This window comes from Bombus pascuorum, chromosome 2 (genome assembly GCF_905332965.1).
Source record: "Bombus pascuorum chromosome 2, iyBomPasc1.1, whole genome shotgun sequence".
Classification (NCBI taxonomy): Eukaryota; Metazoa; Arthropoda; class Insecta; order Hymenoptera; family Apidae; genus Bombus; species Bombus pascuorum.
Genome location: NC_083489.1, coordinates 20954964 through 20974862, shown reverse-complemented (window position 1 = coordinate 20974862; position 19899 = coordinate 20954964). Strand labels below are relative to the sequence as shown.

At 34.3% G+C, this 19899-nt stretch overlaps 1 protein-coding gene across 1 annotated transcript in view; it reads left to right on the top strand.

Annotated features, from left to right (window-relative positions):
- The window catches only part of LOC132904515 (aminopeptidase N-like), a 74929-nt gene that overhangs the window by 21675 nt on the left and 33355 nt on the right, over positions 1-19899 (top strand). The window contains exons 4-6 of the mRNA XM_060955083.1: positions 6714-6795; positions 15426-16080; positions 19082-19275. Coding sequence (XP_060811066.1) covers positions 6714-6795; positions 15426-16080; positions 19082-19275 — 931 coding nt within the window. The remainder of the gene's footprint in view (positions 1-6713; positions 6796-15425; positions 16081-19081; positions 19276-19899) is intronic.

Here is a 19899-nt window from a genome sequence, read left to right as displayed (position 1 = left end):
AGACCCCCTCCTCGAACTGCTAAACAACACGGCAGGCAAAGAAAATTACAACATCAAACAACTAAAATTAGACCAAATAAAAGTGCAAACGAACACCCCACATACCTATAGAAAAGTGGTAAAGGTGCTAAAAGAAAAAAACGCCGGATACCACACCTACCTACCTAATTGAAATCGGATAAAAGCTACAAAGTAGTAATCAGAGGACTACACCCAAAGACAAACACAAACAATATATGTGAGGAACTAGCCAAAATCGGACACCATGTAAGGGTAATAAACAACATAAAGAAATTTGATACTAAACAACCACTACCGCTATTCCTAGTAGAACTCGAACCGAACAAAAATAACAAGAAAATTTGCGAAATAAAAGCAATCCTAAACACAATATTTACAGTCGAACCACCCAGACACAAAAAAGACATTCCACAATCATGCGGTGTCAACAATATGGACACAGAAAAAACTACTGCAATAGAAAACCGGAGTGTGTCAAATGTGCAGAAAAGCACTTGACAACGTACTGCCCATACACGGGAAAAATAAACGAGGTAAAGTGCTACAACTGCAACGGAAACCACGCAGCCAGAAAAATACTCCAACGCAAACTGCTTCCGCCGCTTCGAAGCAGGACATACAATTACTATCACACACAACAAGACAGCGCAGAAGCTGAGACACCAACAAACGTACAGCACGTAACGAACATCAACCACAATAATACCAACACCTCTGGCAGTCGAAGCTACGCGTAAGTAACCAAGCAAATAACACCCGTAGACAACCAAAACCATAACAATAAGACCAACGACACTACAGAAATAAAAGAACTACTAAAGCAATCCATCAAAAGCATGTTAACAAAAACGATAAGCAAACTAAACACAGGATTCAAACATCAATCACAACAAATCACAGCTATGATACACCTGATAACAAACATGCTAAGCAAAAAGTAAAAATAGACATACCAAAAATAGCTGCCTGGAACTCTAACGGCCTACAACAAAGGGTCCTTAAAACCAAAGCATTCCTGTATCACAACAACATAGACATACTACTCGTATCAGAAACGCACTTCACAACAAAAAGCTACATAAAAATACCGTACTATACCATATACGATACCAAGCACCCCTCAGGAAAAGCACACGGAGGGACCGCAGTAATAATAAGAAACGACAATTAAACACCACCTACACAGCCAAGTCAGCAAAGAACACATACAAGCAACCATCGTTACCGTACAAACTAGCAGCAACCGTCTACAGCTGTCAGCAGTATATGCACCACCGCGACACAAAATTACAGCACAAATGTGGGAAGAATACTTCCAACAATTAGGCGACAAGTATATCGCAGCAGGAGACTACAACACAAAGCACACAACATAGGGTCAAGAATCACTACACCTCGAGGCAGAACCCTGGAAAAACACATCAGGAAAAACAACCTCAATATATTATCCACAGGAAGACTGACATACTGGCCGACAGATCTGAGCAAAATCCCTGACCTATTCGATTTTGTAGTCACAAAGGGACTAAATGGAAATAAAATAAATATAGCACCCAGCCTCGAGCTTAGCTTCGACCATACACCCATAATAATTACATACAGAAACAAGCCAATACTCTACAACAATCTAGAGACACTATGCAACAAATCCACCAATTGGCAAACCATCAAAGAAATAATCGAGAGCAAAATCAACTGCAACATCCCATTGAAAACGGCCGAAAACATCGAACAAGCTGTAACAACACTCACAGAAACTATACAAGAAGCAGCACGGGCGACCACTAAATCTGAACCTGCCACTAGCCAAACAAAACCAATCCCATCAGACATCCTCGAAAAAATTAGAGAATAAAGAAAAGCGAAAGCAAAATGGCAAAAACATAGAACAAAAGAAAACAAAAAACACCTAAACAAACTCGCAAAGGAAATAAAAAACAAAATAAAAAATCACAATAACAACGAATTCACAAAGTTCATAGAGTCACTATCTGCACACGAGAACTACAACTACTCACTACACTATGGAAAGCCACCAAAAAAAAAAAAAAAAAAAAATTAAAGAAGGCAATAAAACCAGCCCCAGCAATCAGAAAAGCAGACAACACATGGACAAGGAGCAACGAAGAGCAAGCCGAAGAATTTTCCAACCACCTATGCAACACATTTACACCACAAAACATCAATAACAGCAACCACAATAGCCATACGGACGACGATGCGCTAACCACTAGCACCGCAATTGAAAAGTAATACACCATACCTAAAACAACAGCACAAGAAATTAGAAACATAATCGAAAAAACAAAAAACAACAAAGCACCAGGAATCGATCTAATCAATGGTAAAATCTTGCAAAATCTCCCTCCAAAAGCAATACGGCTAATCACAATAATATTCAATGCAATACTAAGAATACAATATTATCCTACATTATGGAAACAGGCACAAATCATAATGTTACCCAAACCAGGCAAAGACCCACACGAAACAACATCTTACAGACCAATATCACTACTTCCCGTGCTCTCCAAAATACTAGAAAAAGTAATATACGCCCGACTAAAACCAATAATAGAGAAAGAAAAATTAATACCAGTCCATCAATTTGGATTCAGAAACAAACACTCCAGCACAGAACAAATGTACAGGCTTGTCAACGAAATTATACACACAATAGAAAACAAACAATATTGCACAGCCCTATTCATGGACATAGAGAAAGCAATTGACAAAATAAACCACGAAAGCCTACTACAAACAATCAAGAAACAATTCCCGGAACAAATATACGAAATAATAAAATCATACATAAGCAACAGAACCTTCACAATAAAAATCAAGGATGCACACTCCGAAGTCAAAGACATCAAAGCAGGGGTTCCGCAAGGATGCGTCCTATGACCCATATTATACACACTATACACGGCCAACATACCAACAACTACCAATAGCAAAATATTGACATTCGCGGACGACACAGCCGTACTAATCAGACACATTAACCTTGTAACAGCAGCCACAATACTACAAAAACACATCACAAAAATAGAAAAGTGGCTACAAGACAAACAAATTAAAGCTAACCCTAACAAATGCAACCACATCACATTCACACTCTGAAAGCAGATAACACCAACATCTTCCTGAACGGCACGCAAATAACACAAACAAGGCAAGTCAAATACCTTGGAATTCACATAGATACACACTTCACATGGAAACAGCATATCAAATCAATAATAGACAAAGTACAGACAGCAAGGAGACAAATGCACTGATTAACAAGCCGAAAATCCAAACTAAGCACAGAAAACAAACTAAAAATATACAAAATAATCATAAAACCAATCTGGACATACGGAATTCCACTATGGGGAACAGCAGCAATGAGCCATATAAACAAAATAGAAACAATCCAAGCCAAAATCCTTAGAACAATGGTAAACGCCCCATGGTACGTCAGAAACGAGGACATACGGAAAGACCTCGGAATACCAACGGTCAAGGAGGAGATTACCAGACTCGCAAAAAGATACAGAGATAGAATAGAAACACACCCGAATCAGCTGGTAGCGGAAACGAACAACACAACAAACGTCGCAAGAAGACTAAAAAGGAAACACCCAATAGACCTCATAAAAGATATAACCTAGCAAACACGAAGCTGGCACCCCGCTGGGGGTAGCCACTTACATGCTATATTTATTTTTATTTAATTTTTTTTATTTACCACTGAGATATAACACTTTATCAAATGTCCTTCAGGACAAATTGTAAAAACCATAATAAAATAAAAAAAAAAAAACAAAGGAATTGGCTTACGTGATCATCGGCGCGAGCGGTGGCGCGATCCTAGCGTAGTGGGGCTTGCCTCCCCGAAAGACAAAGAATCGGTCTAAGATCATCAGTCTCAATCGAATACTCTATCTGAACAGTCGCATTTAAAAAGTTTCATACGAATATTCATACTGCAAACATCGAGAAATATAAAAAGTCGAGTCGAATCACTAACTATATTTATCACGAAACAAGTTGTGACGTCTTTACATTCATTTACTTTGTTGTTAAAAATACATGCTATATTAACCTGTTAACACAGTGTTAAATTCATTCATCCCTGTTATCTTACTCGAAACACGGGGAACGACTATTTCGCGGCGTCGATTACACGAATCGTAGCGAGAATTTACGTCTCTCGCTGACGCGTTTTCCTCGCGACCGCGTCTCTCCACGAACAGTCGTAACATATAGTACTTTATCAATATCATTATCGTCACCATGGTAATTGTTGCTTTCCAAATAAAAATATTTGTTTACGAAGTATAATCTTGTCTTCTTATAAAGAAACAACAAATGTTAATCACAGACAAAGTACAAAAAACACTGCAGGTTCTGTACACCGTCTATGATTAGGTTGACAATGAGTGTTAACTAGTTGTTATGTTATGTATTATGTATGTTTGTATGTATATATATATATATAATATACAGGGTGCGCCGTTAGAATTCGGACAGAATTCAATTTGTAGTTCCCACCATATTAGAATTCAGATGTTTGTGCTGATTGACTCTGAAGTTAGTTAAATATGTCAATAAGTCTTCTATAACCTCAAAATGACAGAACTCGTTAAGCAAAACCCGGAATACGATAGAAGAGCGGCGATTATAGAAAGTCTTCGCGCCGGGAGAACGCCGGTCGAAATTATAAAATTCTTTAGCTACCCAAGATCGACGGTATACGACATTGCTAAGAGATACGCAGCCTCAGAGTGGTTCGAGAAGGGTTCTCCTTCTCCGGCGAGAAAAGTTCAGCGTTGTCTCAAGTGAGGGCGACGTCATGCCTCCGCACTTCTTCCAAAAAGGCGAAAGAATCACAAAGGAGGTTTATTTGGAGGTCCTGAAGACAGTAATAAAGCCGTGGATGGAAATTACGGCTTCTGGAAGGCCGTATTTATTTCAACAAGATGGCGCACCTGCTCACACAAGTCATCTTGTTCAAAATTGGCTCTCTGACAATGTGGACATGTTTTGGTCGAAAGATTTCTGGCCTCCTAACAGTCCCGACCTAAACCCATTGGACTATTACGTGTGGGGCGTTATCGAGAGACAAACTAATAAATGCAGGCACCCCAACGTCAACTCCCTACGAGCTGCTATCGAGTCAGAATTCGCGACAATTAAACGCGACCAGTTGAAGTCAGCGTGCTCGCGCTTTAGAGCAAGAATAGAGCAGGTCATAGAGGCAGAGGGTGGTTACATAGAATAAAAGTTCTCAGCAAGGACCCTTTAAATGAGATATAACAACATTTTCATGTGTTTTTGTGTATTGACTTAAATAAACAACTTTCTGCACAAAACTTCTTTTGTCCGGATTCTAACGGCGCACCCTGTATATATATATGTCGGAGATGAAAGGACACCGCCCCCCCCCCCCCGTTGGAATTATTTGGAAAAAGCCTCAATACTGTAGCATTTACGAAATAACCCAGACACAGTCATTCGAAACTTGAGACAATGAGTTTAGGCTCGAGGCGACAACCGGTCGCCGAGCGTAGCCACGGTCACGGGATGAACATTCCACCTAACAGAGATATAAAGTAACATAGCTTTCCTTTAAAGAATTGGCAGTACAGACACTTGACAATAAGACATTCCAACAGCCCCGCAGCTCGCCACACACAGACCCCATTCTTTGGGCCAGATGATCGCCAGATGTCGATGCATCGTTTACAGTTTATGTTCAGATAACCTGAGGAACCGTTACAAATCTTAGGACTTAGTTAACTAAAGTCCTTCAGATTGACAAACAGTCTTTATTCTATCAGCCCGTAAATCTGTCACCTATTGCGGGAAGTTATGGGAAAGCCTGATTTGGTCACGTACGACGTTGCCTGCTAGGAACTCTCTCTCTAGGGCGGCTAGCATCCTTTTCTAACCGCCAACATAGAAATTGACCAATTAACAGCAGCGTCTATTTCCCTCACCCTCCGAGTGGAGGCTTTCTTTGACGAATCCGATGATCTCGTGCCCTTAGGCACACCCCATCATAGTTTTCCTCTGCAGCGTCGTCGCGACGGAAAGTCATTCTTTTCTGGCAATCTGATTAGCTAAGAGTCAATCAAGCGTTCCTAGTATCACGAGTAGTAAGTTGAGTCCGACTTAGACTTTGAAGCAAAGTATATTCGTTATCCCGTTGACCGTGGATTCGCTATATCGAACCTAGGGCCATTGTCATTAGCGTCCAGTTACCGCGTCCGGTCGTCAATCTTGTATCAGCCATACTTGTGTAATAAATATCTGTGCGACAACCATGAACAACACTGGTGAAGATTCATTATACGCCCCTAACGCCAACCCGACATATATATATAGACTGTAAATTCAAATTTTTATGAAAATAATTAAAGAAAATGGAATCTATAAGAATAAAATTATTTTACATTCTAAATATTATAAAGAATACATTCAATAGAAGAATTACAAACTCGTACATTGAATATTTTACATAATTTTTTCATAATATATATGTTTATACCGTGTATTTTTGTGTTTTCAAGTCTCCTATAAATGCGTAAAAATCCGCAGTCTAACGATAAATATAAAAATAACTAATCCTAAATTCCAGCATTCTCAGATAAATTTTCGGTTATACTTGTTTAATAACTGAAAAATCGATTGTCTTGTTTTAGGTGCATCCGTGATTCGCATGCTCTCCCACGTGATCGGTGAAGCAGCTTTTCAAGATGGTTTACGAAGTTATGTGAAAAACATGTGAGTATTTAACAAAAGCAAATTTACGATGGAAATAACATTTTTCATCAACGTTTCCTGTTTAACGAAAGAGAATTTAGACTTTAAACTTTGTTTAACTTAATATCTTCAATTTCGAGTTAATTCTTTGTTAATAATACGTAATTCGTTAATATACGTAATTTCAGAAACATAAATGAAATACATAATTTTTATATTTGTGTAAAGTTTTCGATAATTTTTTGTCATTTACTTGTTATGTATTATTTAAATTTTATGATTTTTTTATTAATTTTTTACATTTTTTCACAGTTGTTCTTCTTAGACATAAACAATTTTACACAAATCGTTGTACAGGTTGTTTAAAATATATATGTCATGGGTGGGATTGTAGTGTATATTTATCGAACCAAGTGTATCATTTAATTGTGATCAAACTTTACTTACAGGTAAATTGGTGTGGTTCAGAGAAAATAGTAATTTTAAATTCTGTTTGTCGAACTTTATTTGTACTATTATTTATATATATTTAATTTTTAAATTTTTTATCATGTGTCTAAAATCCTTTTCGTTCTTTCTGTTTTTTTTTTGTTTACTTTTACAGTGTTTATAATAATATTTGTAAAAAACCTTAATATCTATTTCTGAGTTCCTCAGCTGAAGTGTACTATGATTAGAATGTATCTTGTAATAATTACTTTGAAGACAATATAAACATAGTGCTGTTGCGGTCTCGTAATAATCTGCTAGTATAGGTTTATTATAAAACTTTTCCAAAATCTGAGAGTTGTTTGACCGCCCTACTGTTCTTCTAATTGTAGTTAACTCCATACTTCTAAGACTTTAATATAGCCGCGCATTTTAACGAATGAACTATGAATCTATACTACTCTTCGTTAAAGCACACCTTGTCCCGCGACCAATAATTTGAGACACTTATGTGGCCTTTCTGTTGCAATAAATGACGTGTCAGTCTTGCCTTTTGAAGCTTTGATCTATATAAGATCTATATGTCTATGTATCTGTAGGAAATAATATAGTGTTAGTAGGTTTGGTAACGGTATGATTTGTTACAATGTCGTTTGATGCTCCGTCAGTCTATATGCATGCAGTCGCCATTCGTCACTCACTATTCTCGTTACAACGGTTCTTTTTTTATACGCTTACAACATTCATTGACAACGCTGACAGCACTTCTTGACAACGCTGATAACACACACCCGATGTCTCCCAGGCAATCCATCCACGATACTACACTATACTACATACTTATCTATATAATCTATATATATATATGTCTATGTATCTATCTGTATAATATCTATATATTCTGCAATAACCGTCACGGTAAATAAGTTAGGCTCTTCAACAGACTTTGGTAAGACTAATGATAGCTGATAACGTTTAGGCCTGATGTTTTAATAACATCTAGAACTTTTATTTTTAGGCCTCTTGGTGTTGACTTAATGTTAGATATTTCAATAGATATTAACGTCTGTACCCTACAAAAGCAATACCTGGGGCTAATAATGTTATTACTTTTTATTAGTACTTTGCGTCTTCACCTATTTTATTGTGATGAAAATATATGATGAAAGATCAAGGGTACTGCGAATTTATACATAGTTAAAATACTATGTGATGTACTTGCTTCAAGCCACTTAAAAATTTTGGGAGACTACTTCTTGTAGATTCATAAAATTCAAAATTAGCCTCTTTGCAGAATTGTACAGGTGCTCGTAATGCTGATTCATACTGTTTAGTCGTCCTGAGAGTTAAAAATTATAAGATAATGTCCACTGTTGTGGTAGGTACATTTTTTTAGGAAGGCTTCCCCAATAGTTTACTCGCTATTAAACGCAAATACTTGGTCCGAGGATGCGTTTCGTTTTGCACGAAGATAGTATGATTGATTATAACAAATCAATACTTGGTTCAAATATAAGGAGTTTGTGTACAAGAAGACATATAAATAAACGATACCAAGGATACTAAGAACTTAACGTGCTTAATCAGGTGCAATAATAATTTCTGATGCTTCGTCTCGTTTAATTACTTAACAAGCGTTTTCAAAATTAAGCTAAAAGGCGGAAACGCATACCAATCCAATTTTGTCCACCTGACAGTAAATAAATTTATCTGTATGAAACCCGAATCTGTTACGCTTTCAAGCGCAAAATTTGTTACATTTGGTATTCCTTTGTGAAGTAAATCAGTCAAACGTCGGAGTACCAAATTTTCTTATAATAATCTCAAAGTAATACTGATTTAGTTATCATTCACTATCGTTGTTTTTTATTCTCGACAGTCGGTCTGCCTACTTGCTAATATTGCTGCATTATAGGATGCAAATATGAACGTTTTTCTTTTCTCTGCCCACTGCAAAATATCCTTAGCTAACTTATTATATGATGTGTAACATTTATATATGATAAAGCTGTATTGTTTTTAAGAAGATTTGGCCATTTTTCAAACTATTCTTTAACGACTCGAACGCCAATTTAACTGCTAGTAATTCTCAATAACGCATGTGATATTTTGTTTATCTATCGTCTCAAAAACCGTATGTTTCCTCAAAACCATTTATACCTCTCCAGCCAGTGCTTGAAATTCGCTGTTTTTATAGTATTAATAGTTATCGGTAAATTTTGCTATCATGGCGTCGGATCTAGTAAAATTAATTTTGGAATTAGCATTTTTACGTCATATAATTGAAATTATTAGGCAATAATACTATAGGTATCTTTCTCTCTAACAATTTAGTTCACAGTGGCCCATATTTGACTGCTGAACAAGTTGAGATTAATTTCTCTATGAATTTTGCAAAATCATATTAAACACAATGTTTTCAACGAAAAGGTCTTTATTCCCCTTTTTTCCTTAGGCAATTGAATCGCATATTCAATCAAATCAATTTTAAACCTAAGAAATTTCCATGCAGTTGAAGGAATTTAATAAAAATAATAATAAGTTAACTGTTTCCTTAACATTCATATATCAATTTTCATAATCTTTACTAATGCACATAATATCATTCAGATATATAAACAACATTAAACCCTTAGCTTTTATGAATCGAATTACTGGTTTTAGTAATTTTGTGAAAATATATGGACTTAAATTTAGCTCAATAGGCAAGTACGCAAATTGGTATAAAGTTCATAGAAATTCAAATCTTAGGAATCTTCGGCTTTTTTTTGAATCGGTACTGGATAATATGCGTCTTCTAGATTTATCATGCATATGAAGAAACCTAAGAAAATCAGTTTCGCAACCGTTCGAATATCCTCCATTTGAAAATTGTTAGTATTGATAAATTTATTTAGCTTTTTTAAATTTAGTGTAAAACGGAAGAATCCGCTTGGCTTTGGGACCAAAAACTGATTTGATAAGAATTATCTGTTGTTTGGTTTGCAATTGTCTAGTACTCCTTCCAAACATATTTTATCAATAGCTTGTCTAAATCTTTTAATTTCTTCCACTGACTCAAATTTTACTGATGGAGTTTCAGTCCGTTTTACTTTTTTATGAAGGACTATTTTATATTCTCTAACAGAACTTAATATAAATTTACCAGCAATAGAACCTACATTTATTCGAAACTCATTTGACGTTTCGCTTTATTATATCTTGTTATTAAATAGGTTTTGGAGTTCGATATTGAATTGATTCACACAGATTCAGTTTTTATACCCTATATTTCACCACCATGTATAGCCATATGAACACACCGGATACACTCAGATAATTAACACGTGGCGGACGCTAAAACAAAAGAGCGTCGTTAGAAGTCGTACCAACTTTGCATGTAAGAACTAGTGATCATATCAACCTAATATTTTCATCAACATATCCCTGATATTGCACCCTGTTGTTGAATGGCTGTTTCGTCCTGAAGAACAATCGCTCGACCTGTTCCGCTGAATACTGGTATCCCTGTTGGAAATCTGATTGGTTTGGAAATGGCTTTCTTTCCAGCATGATGTTTGAGTTTAAAAACTGTCCGGATGTCGCATCCTCTGATCCTTGAGACTTAGAAGAGGATTGCTTTTTAATAGAGTTGGCTACTTTATCCATTACTTTAGCTTCTATGATTTTTTTTGGATAGATTTTATCCAAATAGGAACTCTTCTGTTTTTGTCCTCGAACATGGTTTCCGTTTCTTTCGCTACTCCTGCCATAATGAAACCTTTTCTTGATTTGGTCTGACTATGCATAATTTGTGTGATGAGCTTACCTGTATCATGTAATTTTCCCATGAATTGAATTTTATCGACTTGATACTTTGATCAACCTTCTCATAGCGGAAACAAAAGCTACTAACACTGCATTTCTTAATCGTCATCTCTTGGTCATGTAGGTACCTCTTGATTATCAATGCTTTAATGATTTTAAAGGGATTTCCAAATTTAATTTGTGCTAACAGGATCTTGATATTTTTCTAATAAGCTTTCTTGCTCCTGCTTTTTTATTCCGTTTGTGAAATAAAACTTCCATTTGTTATGAATGCACGAATCTAACTTTATTTGTAAAACTAAAATTAGATCCCAGGAAATTATCACCAAAAATTTCGCAAATTCTTCGTTAGGAAGTACCTCGTTTATTTCCTCAACAGTCATTGGTAACTTCTCTTGGTTATTAGTCTTTTGCTTAATCTCATTGGCCAATTTTAGTAAATTTCCTTTATTATTTGCAATATGGAGAGAGAAAAAAAAATAAAAATAAAAAGTTTTATAATCGTCTTAACGTCGCAAACGTGCGTTTATCTTTAAATGATAAGTTAGTTTTCTGGTGTACCTACGTGTTGCGAATATATGTTTACATGTGTATCTGCTATAGCAAGATAGGAAAAATCTGGTGTTTTCTAATTCGTTATGCAAGCGTACATATTTTCAGAAAGCCTGCTTATTTAATTTTAGTCTTATTTAATTTTCCTTGTTCTTTTGTATGAATACATGGTGCGAACATGTATATTCTTATTCTTTTAACCCTCCATTTACATACTGAATCGTTTTCCAAATTGACTGTTTTTGTTTTTTTAGTTACTTGAAGTTCACGAAGGATCGAGACCTCGTTCTTGTTCTTAAAAAAAATTTTACGTCATATTATGTTCGTGATACTGTAGTCGTAGATTCTGTCAGTTCGTATCCTACAAACGATATAATATTTTTTAATGTAAGTTATAAACGACTCAAGTTGTAGATCGCATTAGTGTTCTCGTTTGAAAGTTTTGCTTTTTCGCGAATTTTTATTAGTTTTTAAATATTTATACACCCTAAAAATAGTTACTCAATTATTATATCGATATTTTTTGAAATGCCAGAAAAAAATCACAATTTTAGTGCAAATCATATATCTTCTATATGACCGGGTGGTTCCGGCTTACGACAAGGCCACCGATAATGCATAAAAATGTAACAATTTTTGACTGTTAAAATAATCATACTTTCGTAAGTCGAAACTGCCTTGTAATTTTTTCTTCGATGATCATACGTAACAGCGTATAGATCCAAAGCTACATTCAAATTTTTATTAGGAAATTAGTTATAAAATTTTAAGTAATTCTTCATTTTTCCCTAATTCATGTTCAAATTTTGCTTTCCTATAAAAATTAAATTCAAATATAAAACCTAAAAAAAGGGCTGTGTGAATTTACACGAACCAGTACGTAGACGACGTCAAAAAAAAATGAAGTTGCAAACGAAGGGTTAAATATCTTTTGAATATTCCGTAAAGCGAATAAAGGAAGGGTATTCTCTATCATGCGGATGAGTTATATATAATAATGTATGTTTGATTAATTGAAAAATTTGGGAAATTAAAAGAAATTAATATTAATTGAAAGAAATTAAAAAAGATGGGTATTAAAAGAAAGCAATTTATTTTGTTCCTCCTTTGCTTCAGAAGAGCTTTCATTTTTTCTGCTTGATCTGATGTTATCTATTCTTTGTAAATTCTCGCCATTACTATCCGACTCGACAGAACCTCCTGGAATGTTAACTGAATAAACCTTTTATAGTTTCTTTTACTATTTTATTCTTCTTGCTTTAGTTATCTAATAATTCTTCGTTACTATCTTTCTTCCGCTTATTCATAAAGCCCAATTAGCTTAAAAATTGAAAAAAATGTAGTAATTATGGAAAGGTATGAAAATGGAGCGGATTGAGGAGCGAAAACATAGTTCCTGTTTATGTTTTTTTTTCTTTCAACTTAAACATGGTGACCATTGATAGGCATCGAAGGAATATTACACTTATAATCAAACAGGTGAAGCGAATGAAATATGATTAATTATTATTTGCATGAAATATTTGACTAAAAGGAAGTTATTAGAATAATTATTTTAGATAAAAATTTATTCAAAATCATTTAAATAATAGGCAATTGATTATAATCTGGTTATAATCTGATTATAAAATGTAAATGTATTACATGTAAATAATGTCGATGTACGAACTAGTGGAACATTATGATCATTTTTCAAGAGAATGACTCACTTGGTTGGCTTAATGATTTTTTTGAGACTTCCCTTCTTTGTGACAAACGCAAAAATTTGATTTTGAATTTCAATTTTGCGGTATCTTTCTTTAACAGATGTTCAGGTATAGAATCATCTGTCAAAATCATGACATATACGTTCTGAACACCTTGTACAACAAGAATTGAGATTAATTAAAAAATTTTTCAGATATTTTTTTATAGCATTTAATTTAAATGTGTTCCTACATATCTAAATATTTAGATATTTTTATACCATCTTACATTTGAAATAACAAATAAGTTTCAAATATTTAGGTATATTATTAGAGAAGCATTCGTGTAGATTGCCGTGCTATTAAGTATTAAGTATTATATATTAAAAATTGTGTCTCAAGAAAAAGTTATCTTATCAATTTAAGAACCTAGATAAAATTTTTATCTGTTTTGTAATATAGGTTTTATAATATAATATAAAAATACAAAAGCTATGACAGTAACACTAATACAATTACGAAAACATCTTTGCTGAATTAATCCAATATCGTATGATACAAACTGTTGAAATAATTTCAGCTTAGACATGGAAAAATTTCGTTTACAAAATTTGTAGGACGTTATAATCTGTCAGTAATAACTATTTTGTGGAAAAAGAATCTTTCAAAATGTCAAATTATCTCTATTTTGTTTTAATAATATTCTCCAACCTTTTATTTATTTATTTTTTATCTAACTATTTAAACGACTTTTAATAAGAGATACAAATTTCTAATAGATTTCTAAGATCATTTCACACACAGAAGTGGAAGAACGAATCTCACACAAAAAATGTTTGATGCAAGATTTCAATCATTGGATTCTTGAAATCCATACATTTCTTATTATTACCATATTGATTTTCGCACGCGTTGCGCACGCGTGCATGTGCGAAATTTATAATGATGCATCAACGAGCTCCTTTTATGTAGGGTGTCTCTTACAATTGAATCAAGTTACAGTTTTAAAATAATAAAGTAATAAGATAGGAGATGAAACAAATTCATTCATTAGACAAAATTAAATGGTTCTGCGTCGTGTATCTTATTTTGTTTATGCCTTTTTCAGATATGGAGACGTTTTAAAGATTTGGAACTTATGTTTGGTACATAATGGTATAATTATTACCTTCTTCTTTCCTTGTTCTTTACATGATAAATTTTACAAAATTAAAATTAACTGTCTAACTGTAGTGAGAGCTCAGGATTCCATATTAAAAGTCAATGATTTTCGCGTTCTTATGCATTTCAAACCAGGATTTTTCAAATCTAAAGTATAAAACTACCTATTTTAACCCTCAAAGAATTCTACAATGAGTTTAAAACACCTCCGGACTTAGGTAATCAATAAAAATTCGTTCAATTGTATGGAAGTCAAGAGTTTTACTAGGACTTACAGGGTTAAAACATTTTATAAATTAATCATTCTGAACAAATATTTTATTACTATTGGAAAGCTATGTACATACGTTGTTCCTTAATCATAAAATAAATACAAATAAAATTTAAATAGTTGCGAAATATTATTTTACGACATAACAGCAACGTAGAATATTTATTTCCAACTTCGCATAGAATACGTTTTTTCATACTATAGAATTATTAGAAGGTGCATCTATTAATTAATATATACAGGACTGTACAGTTTAAATTTACAAAATATAGAAAACGTTGGAATCTGTGAAATGCCTCCACTTTCGAATGAGGTATATGCATTATGTATTGTTCACATTTCACTTCGTGAAACTTCTTTATTGTGTCCAATCTTTGTATCTATCTTTTATTATTCTAAAGCTATAGTTCAGTTCACTTACTAAAAGGATTCTATATAATACCTTTTCTCGTAGAAAAAGGGTAGTATTTAGTAACAAAGTTTGCTACATTTTTTGTGTATTATAATGGTTAGATTGCGGATTTTTACATATTTTTGCAAAATTTTAATGTTCAAAAATGTACAGAATAGTACTCTTTATAATACTTAGTGGGTAAAACAAATCTTAGATTCCACTTGTTTAATTATGCTCATAAAAATATAAATTTGTATAAAAATCCGTAGTCTCGTAATGATAATAATAACTATTATTACAAAACTATGATTCTACTGTGCTACAAAAAAGAATTATTTTTTCACAAAACTAGGTCGTACGCAGCAGCTACTCCATATGATCTGTACAAACATTTGCAAAATTATACTGATAAATGGGGTGAACTACAGATCAATGTGTCGATTAGTGATATTATGGAATCTTGGACAAATCAACCAGGATATCCTTTGGTGACTGTTGTGCGAAATTACGAAATGCAAACATTTACTGTATCTCAAGAACGATTTTGTTGGGGACAAAAGCAGTCAATATTCGAATGGTGGATACCATTGAGTTTCACTACAGGAACAATCGCGAATTTTTCTAATACAACCCCAACATACTGGTTAAAACCAGAAAACGAAAGTTTAATTGTGCCATTCCATGTTTCATCGGATGATTGGATCATTTTTAACATTCAACACGTTGGATATTATCGAGTGAATTATGATGAAGACAATTGGCGAATGATTACTTATTACCTGAACTCGAAACACTTTCAGAAGATACACAGAGTGAACAGAGCTGCCCTTATAGATGACGCATTCAACCTAGCCAGAGCAGGTTATTTGGATTATGGGATCCCATTTAATCTTTCGAAATACTTGATTCAAGAGTCTGATTATGAACCGTGGGTCGCTGCTGTGAATAATTTCAAGTTTTTGAATAAAATGTTGAGCAGCGAAACGAAAGTACAGCGGGCTTTTCAAGTAAGTAGTATATGATTGTTTAAAATATTCAATGCCGCATAAATATCGAAGGGAGTCCCTGATGCCAGAAATAGACTTTCCTATAACATGTATCCATTTAACCACTCGTTACCCCTAAGAAAATAGGAAATCCTGATAACGCGTACGTTCACATCTACCGCAGTGAATATGTTAAAGGAAAGTTTGAGGTTCAATGAAGATATAATGACAATATACAAAAATTGAACATTAGCGATCATAAGATACACCAATAACAATTTGTTTTTATTAGAATTATTTTATATTAGAACTATTTAATATTAGAACAATCCCAAGGAACAATTGTATCTTTTAGCAATGAAAGTGTCAAATGTTTATTAATTTTGCTTAATAACATTTTGCGAAATTCTTTTGAATCATTTGATATTGCAGGTATTATCAATTAATTATTATCAATAGAGACATGTTTGCAATATAATATATTGTCGCCTAGAGTTTGTTTGATAATTGTTAGCAGTCCATTATAGAACAACGTAGAAGTATCAAGGCATTCCATTTTAGTCATAGTAAATTAACAAAAAGATACAAAATTAAAATTTATTTCAAATAAGTTTGCCATCATTTTGTAAAATACTTTGACATTTTAATGGTAGCGTTTTGTTTTCATCAGATGATTTTTATGCGCTATGTATTTTTAACAAATGTAGATAAACCTACATAGTATCTATCGCAATTATGTTGAACCAATTAACCACTCAATATGTACTAAGTTTTTGAATTAAAATGTCCTATTTAGTATTTTCTCATTTTTCGAGATATATTTAAAATTTGAAGTTCCCACATGTTTTAAAATTATATATTCGAACTGTTGCTAAATAATGAGTGAATATTATATTTTGAATGCGGAAAACCAAAAATAGAACAAATAAAATAAGAACAAAGAGAATAATAAAACTTCAGCTTTTTCTGTTTAAAAACAATAGGATATTTTAATCACGCAGGGTAATCTTCGTCTCATACAAAATGTGATGATTGAGTCAGATTATCAGAGAAGCACTGAATTGATCAGACTTTTTATTCATGCATGGTAATAGTCCGAAATATATAACAAAAATTGGTAAAAGTTTTGATATTAGCTTTTCGGGATAAACAATCGCGTTTTAATTTTGCATTTGCACTTTGCACATGCATTTTGGGCTGAAGTTTCGTAAACATTGTAGTCTATTTCTTCAGAGCAAACCTGAAACGGAGGATTCAGATCCCACACAAATCACTTTTATGTCACAGTTGACCGATTGATGGTTGACGGTTGACGGTTTCGGTTGACCGATCAAACTGATGACTCAAATCGGAAGTTCTATCCGAATATTCAACCCGGAGTATCTTATCGAAAGTCCCTTAACTTTTAATTGGTTAACCGAATCGGGGTCTGCTGGGCGAAGTTGGAGCGACGGACGCGGACGCGGAGGCGCGGGCTTGGCGGGAACTGCTCAACAGATGGCGCGCCGGCCTCGACACAAGAACTGGCGCGCCGGGGCTGAGAGCCCTCGGGGCCGTCCTCCCAAACTGGGAGGTTTGGCTGGACGGAGGCGCGCCTCCCCTGACCTACAGAATGACGCAGGTGCTCACGGAACATGGGTGCTTCGGCGAGTAGTTACGCCGAATCGGGAAGGAGGCGAATGCGCGTTGCCATTACTGTGACGCAAGGATGGACTCGGCGCAGCACACGCTGGAACATTGCCCGGCGTGGCCAGCGCCGCGACACTCTCTCATCGGGGAAATAGGGTTCGACCTCTCGCCACCGGCGATTTTTGAAGTGCTGTTGACGAGCGAGCGAGGCAGGAAGGCCGTAACCTACTTCTGTGAGCTAGTTACGCTGTGGAAGGTGCTGGCGCAGCGGGAGAGGGAGCGGGCTTCCCATCCCGAGAGGATTGGCCGACGAGGGCGCGGCAGTGCCCGTGGAAGCACCTACATGAGGCGCGCGAGAGCCGTAGCGACCTCCGAAGGGGATTGAAGTTAGGTGCTGGACCTTCCATCACCCGGGAGTCACCAAGCAATCCGGTTGGGGATCCGGACGGCCCCTGGGAGAGTGCGAGACGTAATAGGGACAGAATGTTGTGCGCGGGGGGCCCGGTGTGTCGCCACAGCGGTTCCCGGGCACCCCTCGGTCGCAATAGGAAAAGTCATCGTGGAGGTTTTAATCATTCAATTGGGGCCTGAATCATTCAATTTCAAATCTATCCTGCAGAACTAGACTGCAATGTCTACGAAACGTCAGCCCAATATGGATGTGCAAAGGATATTTATGAACGTCGATGTATAATTGATAGTTGTATAAGTAGTTGTATAGGTAATTCTGGGTAGATCGTTTAAAAATTGTTCGCAACAGAATTTAGCAAATTACAAAATAAATCGCTTAATTTGTTTATTTTAACAAATATTCTTTTGACTTAAATAAGTCTATTTTTACTTTATCCTATAAATATAATTAAGTTCTGGATATCTATGCAAATTCATATTTTTATCAATAATATTGAAAAGGTGGAAGCTAGGTAAAAAATTATTTTACGTTCTAAATATTGTAGAGGCTATTATATTTTGGATATTCTATATTATTATATAAAGCGTTCTCCATTTTTACAGGGAAGCATGTTTAAAATTCAGTACGTTGCCAATCAATTTCGCATTATCAAAATTGTCCTTTTATTTCGTTTTGAAAGTAAACATAGATTTTTTCGTATTCTTGAAACTTTTAAAAATATTATTACTCATAATTTTAAAATATTGAAGATATTAAAATATTATTGGACTTGATAATTATACCTTTGGTCTTCACCACTTTATTAACTTATTAGCTATTATCAAAAAACTTTAGACCTAACAGTTTGTGTTCGTTTTCAATTATGGTATATTAAAATCCCCCTGTTCGATCAGAGAATGTTATTAAAATCAGAAAATCAATAAAAATATACTTATTAGGTTTGCAGTCTGTATACTAAACTGCGATTATTGTTAACAATAGAAATATGCAGATCGTTTGTCAAAACCCATATACGAGCAACTCAATTTTACCGAGTCTGCACACGAGGATTTGATGATCACAGCGAAATTATACAAAGAGCTAATCTTATCGACTTCCTGTTTGGTACGCAGCGCCAATTGTTTAAGCGTCTCGAAAACCTTGTTTCAGAACTGGATTACAGATTTTAATAAAAGGTATGAAAACTTTAATATTATCAATTGTATAAAATATAGTACACCGCATTTCTAGATTATTCTTTTAAGATGAGTATAAATATAATATAATATAATATAATATAGCAAATATAATATAGCATAAAAATATATTATATATTATGTACGTTATAAACAAAATAATAGGATAAATTGATTGTTAAAAACGCTTCAAGCTTTTCGAACAGCTCAATATTAATTTGTGGATTTTAATAGTATACAAATATTGGATTTTACATTATAGTTAATTAATTTATATTAATTTACTTTAGTTTCATCTAGACTGATTATATATTAAAACTACTAATTGAAGTGAATTGTAAAGGGAAGTTATTTAATTATTTAAACTACGTATATAAATTCATAGTGCAGCCAAAAATATTCTACACTTTTTTATTTTACCGATAGTAGTTCGTATTTATGGAGTAAAAACAGCACTTAAAATTTGGAACGAAAGAGTATTTTCTGAAATATCTCGAATACTTCTACAATTACAGATAGATTAATTACATTAATGGATGAATTTTGTTTTTCGACGATAAATATGGTTGTATAAATAGATTTTGAGAAAATCTATTTCTTTAAATAATATGAAATTTATGACTT